This window comes from Peromyscus maniculatus, chromosome 5, assembly GCF_049852395.1.
Source record: "Peromyscus maniculatus bairdii isolate BWxNUB_F1_BW_parent chromosome 5, HU_Pman_BW_mat_3.1, whole genome shotgun sequence".
In the NCBI taxonomy this organism is placed as follows: Eukaryota; Metazoa; Chordata; class Mammalia; order Rodentia; family Cricetidae; genus Peromyscus; species Peromyscus maniculatus.
This window is the reverse complement of record NC_134856.1, coordinates 39812453-39826464: the sequence shown is the minus strand read 5'-3', so window position 1 is coordinate 39826464 and position 14012 is coordinate 39812453. Positions and strand designations below refer to the sequence as shown.

At 46.9% G+C, this 14012-nt stretch overlaps 3 protein-coding genes across 6 annotated transcripts in view; 2 read left to right on the top strand and 1 right to left on the bottom strand.

The window, feature by feature from the left end:
• Utp4 (UTP4 small subunit processome component) overlaps positions 1 to 3318 on the bottom strand; it is a 32582-nt gene extending 29264 nt beyond the window's left edge. The window contains exons 1-2 of one of the 2 annotated variants that reach the window (XM_042277634.2): positions 3196 to 3318; positions 2385 to 2545 (exon numbers count right to left, since the gene is read on the bottom strand). In XM_042277634.2, the coding sequence (XP_042133568.1) occupies positions 2385 to 2543 (159 nt within the window). In that variant the 5' untranslated portion in view covers positions 2544 to 2545; positions 3196 to 3318. The remainder of the gene's footprint in view (positions 1 to 2384; positions 2546 to 3195) is intronic. The other variant, XM_042277635.2, reaches the window with a different exon arrangement.
• Positions 3297 to 13408, top strand: Chtf8 (chromosome transmission fidelity factor 8). Of its 3 annotated transcripts, none has more exons than XM_042277640.2 (4): positions 3297 to 3411; positions 9919 to 9974; positions 10244 to 10361; positions 10742 to 13408. In XM_042277640.2, exons 2-4 carry the CDS (start codon positions 9952 to 9954, stop codon positions 10964 to 10966), a joined length of 366 nt encoding a protein of 121 aa, XP_042133574.2. In that variant the 5' UTR covers positions 3297 to 3411; positions 9919 to 9951; the 3' UTR covers positions 10967 to 13408. The 3 variants fall into 3 exon arrangements, with proteins under 3 accessions (XP_042133574.2, XP_006974215.3, XP_076428233.1); XM_006974153.4 differs by lacking the exon at positions 3297 to 3411 and adding an exon at positions 3588 to 3787; XM_076572118.1 differs by lacking the exon at positions 3297 to 3411 and adding an exon at positions 9177 to 9839.
• On the top strand, positions 10963 to 13408 carry Derpc (DERPC proline and glycine rich nuclear protein). Its single transcript, XM_042277639.2, has one exon. It carries the CDS (start codon positions 10963 to 10965, stop codon positions 12592 to 12594), a length of 1632 nt encoding a protein of 543 aa, XP_042133573.2. The 3' UTR covers positions 12595 to 13408.
• Positions 13409 to 14012: the final 604 nt, after the last annotated feature.

Genomic DNA, 14012 nt, shown 5'->3' with positions numbered 1-14012 from the left:
AGGACTGTACACAGGCTGAAGGCCAGTGTGTTCACTTTATGTGTCTAGAGTTGTCCAAAATAGGCCGGGTGGCATACGCCTTTAATCCCAACACTTGTGAGGCAGAGCCTGGCTATCAGGTTGGCCCAGAACTCACAGAAATAAGCCTGCTTCTGTCTTTTGAGTCCTGGGACTAAAGGTGTGTACCAGCACCACACCCACCTGGCCATAATCTCAGATTTCTAAGTACTTTTTTCTGGATATTCCATATTTTCATATATATCAAGGCATTTTAACTTTATGCCTCTCTGACACAAAGAGACTATGTTTCCTATCTGAATTTGCAAGGCCAAGAGACACATGGGTTAAGCGGCTTGTCCAAAAGGCTGACGTCAATGGAACGGAGGGAACACAGCTCTCCTTACTCCTAGCTCCCCGTCTTTTCTTTCTCTAATGATGTGACGGAGGTCAGCAATCCTTTATTGTTTTTTTATTTAATGTGTATGTATCTGTGCATACATGTGCGTGTGTATATAAAGGTCAAAGGACAAGTGGCAGGGGCCGGTCTCCCCTTCTACCCAGGGGTAGCAGAGATCAAACTGGGCCATCAGTCTTGGAAGCAAACGCCTTTACCCACTGAACCATCTTACCCAGCCAGAGGTTAGTAATCCTTTTTTTGTTTTTTTGAGACAGGGTTTCTCTGTGTAACCCTGGCTGTTCTGGAGTCCACTCTGTAGACCACGCTGGCCCTGAACTCAGAGATCCCCCTGCCTCTGCTGGAATTAAAGGTGTGTACCACCACTGCCTGGCCTAATTTTAGTGAATAGGAAAGGAGAATGGGGAAAACAGAAGATGAGCCTGAGTTAGTTAGCTATTAAAAATACCCACAGGAGAATGACAGAACACAAGGGAGGGTAGGTAAGAAATGGAGGACTTACCACTCAACAGTCCTCTTTGCACTAGACAAAGAGCTGGAATACAGTCAATCATTGCTGCCATAGCAGTTCCCCATTTTACACAACTTGAAGTTAAGCAGTGAAGAGGCCATTAAGCAAATATACAAATTATGCAAGTATAGTGGTTATAAATGACAAACAGAAAAGTCACAGCATGCAACAAGTGTACACCCAAGCATTTCTGTCCTGTTTCTAGCAATGACCCACTTGTGGGAAAGGGCCTGCAACTGTTATACACACATTAGTTCTTCAGTACATCAACTCTGAGAAGGATCCCTAATTGTCAAGACTACTTCTGCCAGCTTTATTATACAGGTCAGAAACTGTTACGGATCTTTCTTCATGAATGTAAAAGCTCTAACACTTGTCTTAATACCAGTACTTGACACTCACTCATTCTCTTAGAAACATTTACAGAATGTCTAAGTCTCAACAAATGCCAGGCTGCTGGACACGAACACTAATTTACCCATGTCTTCTCTGTTGAACTGAGTTGCGTTTTGCACCTGAAGAAAATTAGGAACCAGTGCCCTTGGGAGGAAAGTCTCTGGAGCTGGAGAGATGGCTCAACAGTTAAGAGCACTTGTTGCTCTTGCAGAGGGGCCCAGCACCCAATGGTAGCTCATAACCACTTCTAACTCCAGTTCTAGGGGATCTAATGGCCTCTACGGACTACCATGGGCATTAGGCACACTTGAGGTGCACATACATGTAGGTAAGTAAAATACTGGTACACAAATGATTCTTTATGTGTACCCAAAGACATTTCATCTAATTAAAAACCTCCTCTAGCCTGGCGGTGGTGGCGCACATCTTTAATCCCACTCGGGAGGCAGAGGCAGGTGGATCTCTGTGAGTTCGAGGCCAGCCTGGGCTACCAAGTGAGTTCCAGGACAGGTGCAAAGCTACACAGAAAAACCCTGTCTTGAAAAACAAAAAACAAACAAACAAACAAAAAAAACCTCCTCTACTCCCAAATATAGACAACTAAGTCCATATCCTTGGAGACAGGTGAACTTGGGAGTCTACTTGCTGTCATGTTACCAGAGTTTTCTGATATTACATTTGAAGACTTTAAATTGACAATGGAATGCATACGAAGGCCCCCAACAGGATATATATATTTTACCAAAATCACATGATCTCATCAACAAGTTCCTTTCTTTCTTATAGTGGCCAAAAGATCCAGCAAACTTCAGTCCCCAAATGGCATCTAGTGACACACAATTCCTAGGTAGGATCTTTCTAAACAACTTCAGATAGACAAACTCCTGAGCTGCATTCACCAATCAAGGGGTCTCTTATAAGCTACCGAAGTTCTGTAATTCTAAACAATTCCATAGCAAGCAGAGTCACTTGATCTACCTGAAGATAGGACATACATGTAAGTTGTAGACTTGAATTAAAATTAACATCAGGAACTCCACACCAGGCTCCCTAAAAACTTACTTTCTCCTGAAAGTAGTTTGCTGACAAGTTATAAATTTCCACCGTGCCATCTGTTCTCGAAACAGCCAATCTGTTTGACTGGTTATTGTAAGCCACACAGCGGATGCCTGATGGAACATAATTAAAGAAACGGACTCGATGGACCTTAAATTCACCCATTCCTGGGGGGACAAAAAAGACATTGTTAAACATTAACTGGAGAATCTACCATGCATTCAATTTTACTATCATCACTGTTGGATGGGAGATTTCAAAGATCTCTCACTTAAGTTCATTTCTAATAATGCTGTTGTGCCCAGCAAGGCTCAACCTCCAGAAACTCAATACGGATGCTTCAATAAATTAACCCCCAAAGGCCTACTCCATTCCTTATCTTTCTAACCCATTGGAGGAGGAAGAGAGTTTGAAAATGGGCATTTTTAGCAAGAATGCTAAACTCTTAACTTGACTAAGTTTGCAAATGACAGATCCACTCTAAGACAGCGACTCGAGGCTGATGGGGGAGGGGAAGGAAACCCACAGCACAAGTGGGCAGCGACAGGACTGGGTGATTTTTTTCCACTGGGAGTGGAACTTGTTCGAGCCTCACTCGTCCACTCTCGAGGTTAGGAAGGCACAGGCAGTGCGGGCACGTTCTGATGAGCGGGAGGTGTCCGCCACCCCTGCCCTCTCCTAAGTCCACCGAGTGACTTCCACTCCTCGGAACCGGCTATCTGACGAGGCCCGCGGGCCCCCGACCCCGGGTGAGCAGCACTCCCCACCCCCAGAACCCACTGTTCCAGCTGCCGCCAGAGGTTCTTCCCGAACTCACCTACCTACCGCCCGGCACTCGCTCGCTAGCCGGGACCTCGCCTCTCTCCCCCCGGCCCCACGTGCGCGCGCGCGCTCGCCAGCTCTGTCCCGGAAGCACTTGGCGGAGTGAGGCCGGAAGTGCGCAGGCAATGCTCGCGGCGGCGGCGACGGCGGCGGGAGGTTCGGTTGTCGCCCGTTGGCCGCGCGGCGCCGCGCTCGGCGGCCGCCATTGCAGGTCAGGCCGCGGGTGGGGGGCGCGGGGGGCCGCGGGGAATGAGGCCGGAGGCGGGAGCCGGGGCGAGAGCGCGGAAGGAGCGGCCAGCTAGGGAGCCGGGGCCGGGCGGGGCGCGCGGCTCGGGGAGAAGAATGGCGAGCGGAGGGGCGGGGAGCGGGCGGGGGAGGGGCGCATGCCGGGCCAGGGAGCTGGAGGGCCGCGGGGGCCGAGGCTAGCCCTCAGCAGGCCGGGGCAGCTTGGGGGACGGGGAGCTGTGCAAGGACCGAAGAAGGAAGGAAGGGAGCGAGCGAGCTGGGCGGAGTGGGAGAAAGGTGGAAAGACTGGCGGAGCGCGGGCGGAGGACGGAGCAGGGGGCGGCGCGGGCCGGATCCTCGAGGTATGTGCGGGGGAAAGGGGCTCAGTCCCCGGTCGGGAGGCCTCCGAGAGTAGAGTGGACTTGGAACCCAGAAAGAAGCGGGAATGGCAGAAGGAGACTTAAATGGGTGTTGGGCGGAGCTGACAGAAATGGGAGGCTGGTTCCAGGGGACATTTATTTTAAATCGTGGGGGGGGGGGGGAGGAAGTTGCCGGGAGACATTATTTGGAGGGTAGTGGCAGAGTGATCTCGGGTGGAGTGATCTTTGTGGGTGGAGTGAAGCCTAGAGTTGAGGAGGGTGGTGTTCTAGAGAAGCGGGCCTGGGAACAATTTTAGATAGTTTTGAATGGTAGTAGAGGAAGGTAGTTAGTTGAAAGAGGAATCTTTGGGAGGAGGATAAAGGATTTGAAGACTGGTAGGGGCTATGGAGGAAAGCAGTTTAAATAAGAGTGTTGCGGAGGGGGGGGTTAGTTTCTTAGGGAGGTAGATGGAGGGTTAAACACCTTGGTAAAACAGTTCCACTAGTAGTCTGGGGTAATTGGAAGGAAGTTGAAAGGGGAGAGGGAGTTCCAGAAAGTGGCTTACAAGTAGAAAGAGTTTGTCCAGTTGATGGGAGGGGGTACAGGGTGGAGGACATAGAAGAAATGAGAGAAGAATCTAGCAAAGAGGGGAACCTCCCTCACAACTGCCGCGCGGCCAGAAAGGGTTGGGAGGAAGAGACTGTAATGCCAGGAAGTGGAGGAAAGGTTGAGATGGGGGGCAGAGTAGCAGAAGATGGAGAAAACCGGAGTAACTCAAATCGACCGAAGCCATCTTTTCTACCCATTGTCTACAAATAACAGTAATTGATTCCCTCCATGGAGGAATCCTACCACGTGATGGGAACGTACCACGTGTATGCATAGTATCTAAACACGTTTTGAAAACATTGTTCACTAATGAAAAGTTCGGAAGCATTCAGTTCCATTTCCCCTCCACAGCCCCTTTTTGGAGGGGAGCAAGTGTCTCACTTAGAGTAGTTTAGACTTTAACCCCATCAAGGTCCCCTTAGAAATTAGAATCAAACATTCCCTCCAGTCACAAAACCACCATAACACTGGTAATAAAAGTGATTTGTATTCAGTCATATATACAACTTCCTCGGTTGTTCATTTGGCAGAAAGGCACATAGAGAAATAGTTGTCGTATTTAGAGAAATAACCTTGTAGAGCTTAATTACTGAAGCAGTTTGGTAAACCATGACTGTAGTGTTTGAATTGTCATGCAGTTATAAAGTTGATTTTGATGGCCTGTTTTTATAGGCTGTTTTTATTCATTGTAAACATTGACAATAATTATCAATGTGGTATTAGTGACATTGACATATACTAAGAAATATGTTTAACTTTTTTATACTTTAAAATGGCTAAATCATTTTTCCCTAATTTTTGAAGAAATGAATTTTAGAGTGTAGTTTTGGAAAATTACAAGATTCCCTTTAAAACAGGAAAACCCAAAAATACTGGTAGAGGTAATGCCTATCTTATACATTGGTTTAATCCACAGCAGAAAAAGTGAAAGACAGCACAAGATGTTTAGATGTGTTATAATGGACTTTTTTGTTTGTTTGTTTCCAGACAGGGTTTCTCTGTGTAGCCCTGGCTGTCCTGGAACTTGCTCTGTAGACCAGGCTGATATAATGGACCTTTATGAAACATTGTTTAGTCCTAGAAAATTTTGTATGTTGTTAAATCATTGTCACAGTCCTTTGTTTTTCTATTTGTATGATTAGCTATATATCATAATCACATTTTATTTTGGGAAGTTAATGGAGGGTCATTGATCAGGCTGTTCTCTAAAGGAACCTATGACAAAAATGTCCTCAGTCCTCATGGCTTCTTTTCCTCAATGAGGGCCAGAGGTTTAGGGTATAATTTTGAATCTTGAAAGTGGCATTGAATTTGACTTTTAAAGGTTTCAGAAACCTAAATGTGGATAATAGCTAGCTTAATTGTTAACTACTTTGATGTGTTAGTTTGAATTATTAGCTACATTTGAGACAAGTTACAAGGTTGCAGTTTTGTAGAAGGAGGCCAATTGCAAGGCAACTAGATCTCAGAAGTTCTGTATGAGAAGGGGCTAGTGAGAGGACCGAAGAAGGCCATACTGTGGAGTGGTTAGTGTCACATTACCTTTACTACTTACTAGTATGTGACCAGTTGCTTAACCTTTGGCTTTTCTAATCCTGCTTAACCTATCAAGATTGTAATGACCATGTCAGGATGAAAAGAGATAATCAGTAAATGTTCCAAAAGATTATTGACACGAGAGCTCTTTTTTTATTGGATAACACTGCTGCTTTTCTAAACGAGCCAAATCTTAGACAACCTAGTTGTCTCTTAGTGTTAGGATGAAGTAAGACTCAGAAATTGATGCCTTACAGAGAATTTTCACTGTAATGTTTTTGTTCTTTGTTACTACTAACAGAATTTGGCTTGTTACAGGTTAAGCATTATTCAATTCACATGAGAAGTACTTCAGATTTTGGAATATTTGCATCGACTTAGCAGATGAGCATATTTAAACTGATAAAACTGAAAAATCTGAAATTTGATACTAGTGCCCTGACCTGCTTTAAATTTTTCATATTTGGTAGCATTTCATGTTTTCAGATTAGAGGTATTCTGCTCCTACAATACTTGACCTCCTCTTTTGCAGGTTTTTCTCCTGCCTAATCTCAAGGAGATAGATACAAATTAAGATGCTCACTGTCATACTCATTTTTGTTTTTAGAAACAGGATCTTACTGTGTAGCTGGGTAGGAATTCAGTCTTCCTACCTCAGCCTCCCAAGTGCAGGGATTACAGATGTGTACCACCACAGCTGGCTTTTCATAGCTTTTTGAATAAAATACATGCTGACTGGAGTACATGTTCACACTCCTGTCAGCTCCGTCAGCTGTATCCTCAGTTCAGCACTTAATTAGCCCTGTGGATAGTTGTCTAGTGATCTCAAGGAGCAAGCAAAGGAGTAATAGAATTTAGATGGTACAGGAAATGTTAAGGCATAAAAGTAGAATTTCAAAATTTATTAGAAAGAATTTAAACATTCCCCAGTGTTTCTTATTTGGTAAATATAACCTCATATACCCAAATCAATAAATATAACCTATGTATCAGTACATAGGTGCATCCAAGCTAGACTGACCCACGGAGCTTGCATTACTTTTTCTATGTACGTAAAGCACCTAAGTAGATTTATCATAAGCTGTTACAGGCTTGATGGGGTACAGCCACAGAATGTCCAAGGGTGTGCTATAGAATTACTATTTTCCAGGGCATTGCCAGATGTTTGCCAGTATCAATAGAAATAGCTCAGGCAAGGCCTTCTGCATCTGTGTATAAAGATGTATGTTTTCAACTGAAGCCCCATGGGTAGGTATGCAAGTGCCACTTCTTAGTCCATTGTTGTTAGTTCTTACCCAGGAAGCAGAGAATGCATTGAAAATACCTTGCATCCACATTGTCTCTAATCTTATCTCATTCCTGTGAATAAAAAGCACATAAACATTGAAATTAGTCTTCAGGAAGTGTGGTATTTTGGTACACGTGTATGGTGTATGTATGCAAATATGAATATGGAGGACAACCTTAAATTCAGTCCTTGTCTTCTGCCTTGAGACAGTGTCTTGGTGGTGGTTTCACTGCATACCTTCAAGTTTTCAAGGGTTCGTTTGCCTTTGCTCCCATCTCACAAGGCCACTGCCATTTCAGGTGCTAATGCTGCATGTTTAGTGTTTTCATGAGTTCTGCAGATGTGAACTCAGGTGCTCATGTTTGCATGGTTGAACCTACTGAGCCGTCTCCCTAGTCCCAGGAAGTGGGTTATCTTTTTCCTCTTCTTAGACTCTGCTGTTCACTTACATGACTTATCTGTCAGTTTCCTTAGACCACCTTAGTTTGCTGTAGCTTACACTTCTCATCATACCCTGACTGCATCATCATTATCAAAAGCTTGTTTGAAAGAACTTGGTCTGTGCAGCCCTGGCCTTTCTGTGTATTGCATACTTGATGAATTATTGAGACTTTTTTATTAAGGAATTTTTTATTCATTTTTAGATACCACAGATTCCCCCCTCTCTTTCCTCTTCCTGCCCCTCCAGCCTTCACCCTGACAACCCACCTCACATAAGCTGAATTGCTTACTTTACAATCTGAAAAATTAGCTGTTCTCAATAGGTTATGAGTCTAAGCAGTCTTGCATGTGTTATATTTAGTCATGACTCTAGTGAGTCATAACCTAGGTGTTAGCCCCTAGTCATTTAGTGACCTGTGTGAGATCGTACAGTAGCTTTCCACTTTACAAGCTGGAACTTGAACTTGAGCCTTTTGAATTTGGATTGCTGTCCTTTCACTTCAGAAGTGCTTTGGAAGTAGGCCTTAGTGCCACATGCCTTTGATTCAGTGCTCAGGAGGTTCAAACAGAAGGTTTGCAAATTCAAAAGATGGACCTGGTCTCAAAAAACTACTTAGGTTAGGGTCTTCCACTGGTCTTGTTTGAAGCTGATAAATTGCCTTTTCTTGGGTGGGGCCGCAACCTATTTTGGTGCAGAAGCCTAACTTACTCAAAGTTCTAGTCTTGGTGCCCTTTTGCTGTTGTGAACAGCACTTAAATATGTTGTCACTGAGTGCCTAAATGCCTTTTCATTCTTGCTAGCACTGGGTTTTGTCCTCTGGGAAGGGAAAATCAAGTAGTGATTTTTAAGTAACTAGATGGCCCAGTTTCCTGTCTTGGCTTTACTACCTATACTCTAGTTGATTATGTACCATATATCAATAAGTGATTTTGTCTGTGTGTGACCCAGTATCCTCAACTGCAAAGGAGGAATGAGTACCTCTTATTAGAGTTGCCATGTTGATTAAAATACCATGTTCGCATGTGTATAGCATGTGGTCCATAGTGACGATTCCAAATCTGTTAGCTGCTGATGCAATGTTTTTGGTGCTCTGGAAAGAGGTTCTGTCATAAAACAAGCCTACTGGAGGTCCAGAGTGGCGACAACCAGTAAAGGAACCTATTAAATGGCATGCTGGTGCCAGCTGTAGTCCTAACTCTGGAGGCTGAGGCAAGAGTAGATCTAGAGTCCCAGGCCAGCCTTAGTTGTGTTGTAAGCCCTTGGCTTAAACAGGAAAAAACAAAAAATGGGGGAAAATCCTGATTAGTGTTTTTGCTGCGTTTGAGTACAATTATAATACCTTTTACACCATGGTTGGTAACACTATATGTTGTCTCATTCAAGAGACAACCAGAAACTAGCTTTGGTCCCCCAGTCCAATCAATCTCAGTCTCTCTCCCTGAATGGCAGGCACAAGGGCAAATGAAGCCAGATAGCAGCATCAAGCTTTTAGGGTACTCAAAATTGCCACCAGGTGGCACTGTTGTATAGTGTGAAAGTATAAGTATTTTTCACTTCTAAGAGGTGGTCACTAGTTGAGAGTCACATTAGAATGGCACATGTCTTTAATTCCATGACTCAGGAGGCAGAACCTTCTCTGCACAGTTCCAGGGTAGCCAGAGTTACATAGTGAAACCCTCTCTCAAAAAAAAAAGAAAGAAAAGAAAAAGAAATTGCTGGGCGTTGGTGGCACTCAGGAGGCAGAGGCAAGCAGACTCTATGAGTTCGAGTCCAGCCTGGTCTGTAGAGCGAGTTTCAGAACAGGCTCCAAAGCTACACAGAAAAACCCTGTCTGCAAAACACCAAACCAAAAAGAAAAAAGAAGGAGCTCACCTTATGATTTGCTGGAGTGTGCCTGAGTGTGTCACAGTCCAGCTGTTGTTGTCAGCAAGGAGGCCTAGCCCTTATGGGATTGCTGGTAGAGAACGTGTCAGAAGCACTTAGAAAAGTGCCTGTCACACATTGGGCTGGGAGTGTAAGACCTTTAAAACTTGGTTGGTAGAGTGCTGGCCTGGCATGTGTGAAGCCCAACACATAAGCTGGAGGTAGAGGCAGGAGAGTCAGAAATTCAAGGTCATCCTCAACTCCATGAAGATGACATGGACAGCCTGAACTAGAGATCCCCTCTCAAGAGGAAAAGGTACCTATCACACAGTTAAGTGGTAAATACTAGCTATAATTATTGTTGCCCTAAAGGTGTTTTTTTCTTTTTTCTTCAGTTTTTCAGTTGCTTTTTTAAAGAAGGAAGGCTCATGGTGCAAATTGTTATTTCCAGGTGAGTATGTTTTAAAATTTTACTTAGCTTGAGTGTCAAGGGCTATCCTGGTTTCACACTATTCTGGAAGAATTAGGGTCCCCAGGTATATCTTACATAAATAGTTGCATTAAGATCTCTATTTCAGTTCCCAGCACTACCTACCCAATTTCCCAAGAACTTGTATTCAACAAAGAGCTCCTTTGGGCCTCTGACGGTGGTGTAGGTGTAGGACACTACTCATCCTTCACCACTCAAAAATATTGTAACCGCCAGCCCTTTGCTTGCAGTACGGGGGCTGGAGGCCTGGCAGAATGGGTGCTGATGGAACTACAGGGGGAGATCGAGGCTCGCTACAGCACCGGATTAGCTGGAAACCTCCTGGGAGACCTACATTACACCACTGAGGTGAGGGGTCTTTTTTTCCCTGCCGTATGCCTCAGTAAAGTAAGCTACACCAAGGTGGTGCTCCCAGGCCCCAGTGTGAGGACTGTCCTCGGGTCTGTCGCTCGAGGGTCAGCCAGTCTGCAGAGCTGTCTGCTTGCTGTTCCCCCGCCTCCGAAGTGGCAGGGAAATGGAGCCTTGGGGAATCTGCAAGGGTCCTAAAAGTGGAAATGCTCTTTACATGGGGCTAGAAAGAATAGAAAGGGACAAGGGTGGATTGTCCAGTACGGGACAGATTAGGGACTGAGAGGTGCCAGCATTCCTGCCAAGAGCAGCTTTTAAAGGCACCTGAGAGGAATGGCGTTGCCCTCAACCTCAGGCATCTCCTTCTTGTTCTGCCAAAGGGAATCCCTGTGCTGATCGTGGGGCATCACATCCTGTATGGGAAAATCGTCCACCTGGAGAAACCTTTTGCAGTCCTTGTCAAACGCACTCTTGGGGAGCAGGACTGTGATGAGCTTGGTCGAGAGACTGGCACTCGGTACGTGGTGACGGCACTCATCAGAAACAAGATCCTTTTCAAAACTCGCCCTAAGCCTATTATCACCAACGTTCCCAAGAAAGTATGAAAGAACCCCGCATTTTCCTTAGAGAGCGGCCAACTCCTTGGACTCGTGCGCCGTTGCCACCTCGAGGACGGCTGGACGGTTCCCTGGGACATCAGGGAGGGCCTGTTATGAACACAGGCCACCCAATGGGTGTGAACTCAGATCCTTTCCTTATGGCAGCAGGATCTCTTGGTGGAAACCTGGCTCCATTTCCAAGGAATCCAACTTCTTTTCCAAGTTCATCAGGCTCATTGGCTTCAAATCCAGCACATTTTCCTGCTGGTGCTCGTGACCCAAGCATGGCTTCTTTTCCAAGAGGGATGAACCCCACTGGCACAGGTGCCGTTTCTTTCCCAAGGCCAGGTGGCCTTTTGGGACCTGGACCGGGACCAGGACCGGGACCAGGTTTAAACCCTAGAACAGGGGCTCTTCCAGGCCCAGGGCCTATGTCTAACCCCAGATTAGGGGGGCTTCCTGGCCCTGGCCCTATGGCCAACCCAAGGGCAGGTGGGCTCCTGGGAGTAAGTCCTGACCCCAGAAGTGGTGGCCCTGTGGGCCCTGGATGTGTACCCAACCTGAGGGCAGGTGGTTTATCCTCTGGTACTGGTCCTCCCAATCCTAGGCCAGTCGGCCTGGGCCCTGGACCAAATCCTAATCTGAGATCGAGCTTTTTAGGTACAAACGCAGCTCCTAGGTCGGGTATGTTTCCAGGCCCAGGCCTGGGGCCCAACCCGAGAGCTGGTGGCCTAGGCCCAGGCCTTGGACCCAACCCGAGAGCTGGTGGCCTAGGCCCAGGCCCAAATCTGGACACCAGAGCAGGTGGCCTCTTGGGTACAGGATCTGGTCTTAACTTAAGAATGGCTGGACCTCAAGGCTTAGATCTTGCCCCTATTCTAAGGGCAGCAGGTCTTTTAGGAGCAAATTCAGCTGCTTTCTCGCAGGCTTCTGGAAACATGGGCACAAACCCACCTAACATGACAAGAGTACCTGGCCCCATAGGCCCAAACACGGGTCCTAGCTCTCGAGGAATTGGCCTTCCGGGGCCAAATCCCTCTGCCATGTCAAGGGCTCCTGGCCCCATGGGCCCTAATTCAGCTCATTTCTCAAGGCCAGGTGGCCCAATGGGGGTAAATGCTGGAGCCTTTCCAAGGGGGACAGGATCAGGAGGACTGAACCCAGCTGCCTTTTCTCAGTCTTCTGGCACATTGGCTTCAAATCCAGGTACCTTTCAGAGGTCTGCTGGTCTCCAGGGCTCAAATCCAGCAATTTTCCCAAGAGCCTCTGGGCCACTAGGCCCCAACCAAGCTAACTTTCCAAGGGCCTCTGGCCTGCAGGGTCCAGGTCCAGCTGCCTTCCCGAGGTCTGCTGGTCCATTAGGCCCCGGTCAAGTTGCTTTCCCAAGGTCAGCTGCTGGGCACCTGGGCTCTTCTCCAGCAGGCCCTGTGGGTATCAACCAGGCTCCTTTTGCAAGGCCGACAGGGACCCTGGGTCTTAACCCAGCTTCCTTTCCAAGGATGAATGGCCCTGTAGCCAAGAGTGTGGTCCCATTTCCTAGGGTAGGCAGCCTCCCTGGTTCAAATCCAGCTGCTTTCCCCAGACCAGGGGGTCCAATGGCTGCGATGTACCCAAATGGAATGTTACCCCCTTAAATACCATGTTTCTTCCAGGGCCACTCTGTTTTCCAGCACCGTGGTTCTGGGCTGGGGCTGTCTCTTAGATGAAAGAGTAGATCTGGAACTACATACAGTCTGAAGAACACAGCTGGGACTCGCGTTCAAATGAGCCGCCTTTTTCCTCTGCTTTTTTCCTTGACTGAAGGCAAATGTTACTTGTGAGACAGGGACTGTGGCAGATGGGGACGATCCTGGCCTCGAGAAAAGGGTCTCTGGCCTTCCGGGGGCCTGCCGTGCTTTTGACCCCAGCCGTCTGCTCCTTGTTTCTTACTGGTTTCCTGAATTGTTCTTGTGGACTTTTCCTCAGGGATACACTGGCCTGCAGGTCCTAATCCCCCGCTCACCACTGGAGAAGTGGCTCACTTGCTGTCTAGTGATGCTGCATTGGTGAGCGGACCATGCTTCAGTACTGACCTGGGCACCCTGGACCTGGCCATGTTCTACTGCCAGACCTTTCCCTGGGGGCTTGAACACAGAATGTTGAGGTGGACACTCAAGTCGCAGACCCACCACATTTCTGCTAGACTGGGCCTGCAGCTCCTTTCTCCTGGGACTTAGGTGGCCAGATTTAAGGCTCCTCTGATCATCCAGCTCCCTCTCACACTGGTACTCCCAATCAAAGAACCTCAAAACTGAAACTGATGTGGAGGGGCATTGGGGAATTGGGGTGGGGGTGGAGGGATGAAAGGGAGAATCACTGTGCTTCGTTCAGCCTGATGTGAAGGATGATTGGTGTTTTCCTGCATTGTATCTTTTCTTACTGTTTCTTTAATAAACGGGACGAGAGGGCTGCTGCTGTCACTGCATTCTGTTCTCTCCCACAGCGGCCGATCAGTCCCGCTTGTCTTTGTGCGGGGTGACAGCAGCGCTGTGTCACCTGCCGTCCAGCCTGCTTGCACTGGAGGAGCCAGCTTGGCTTTAGCTTCCATTCTTCTCTTCCTGTTTTGTGGAGTAACCGGAGGAGAACTGGCAGTGTTGGGTTGGGAGAGGTTTCATCTGATAGTTATTTCATGAGACTCAGACTCACTGATGCTGCACATGCATGAGTGCTCATGAGCAGGGTCGTATCAGGGGGGTCTAAGTGGCTTAATTTCTGAAATTGGTGCACCTGTGACACTGTACCCTATTTGTGAAATGTTTTTAAATCAGCACTTTTAACTTTTGAGTGGTGTGTGTGCACTTATGCTGGTGATGTACATGTGGAAGTCAGAGGACAATTGAGGGGTGGGGCGGTGGATCCCAAGGATGGAACTCAGGTCATCAGGCTCGGAGTAGGTACCTTTTACTCTGAGCCATCTTGCTGGCCTCTTACCCTACTTTTGAATTCTACTGCTGCCATTTCTACCATTAGTCCTTTTAAAACGAGAGAAAAGGAGCCGGGTTTATTAAGTACA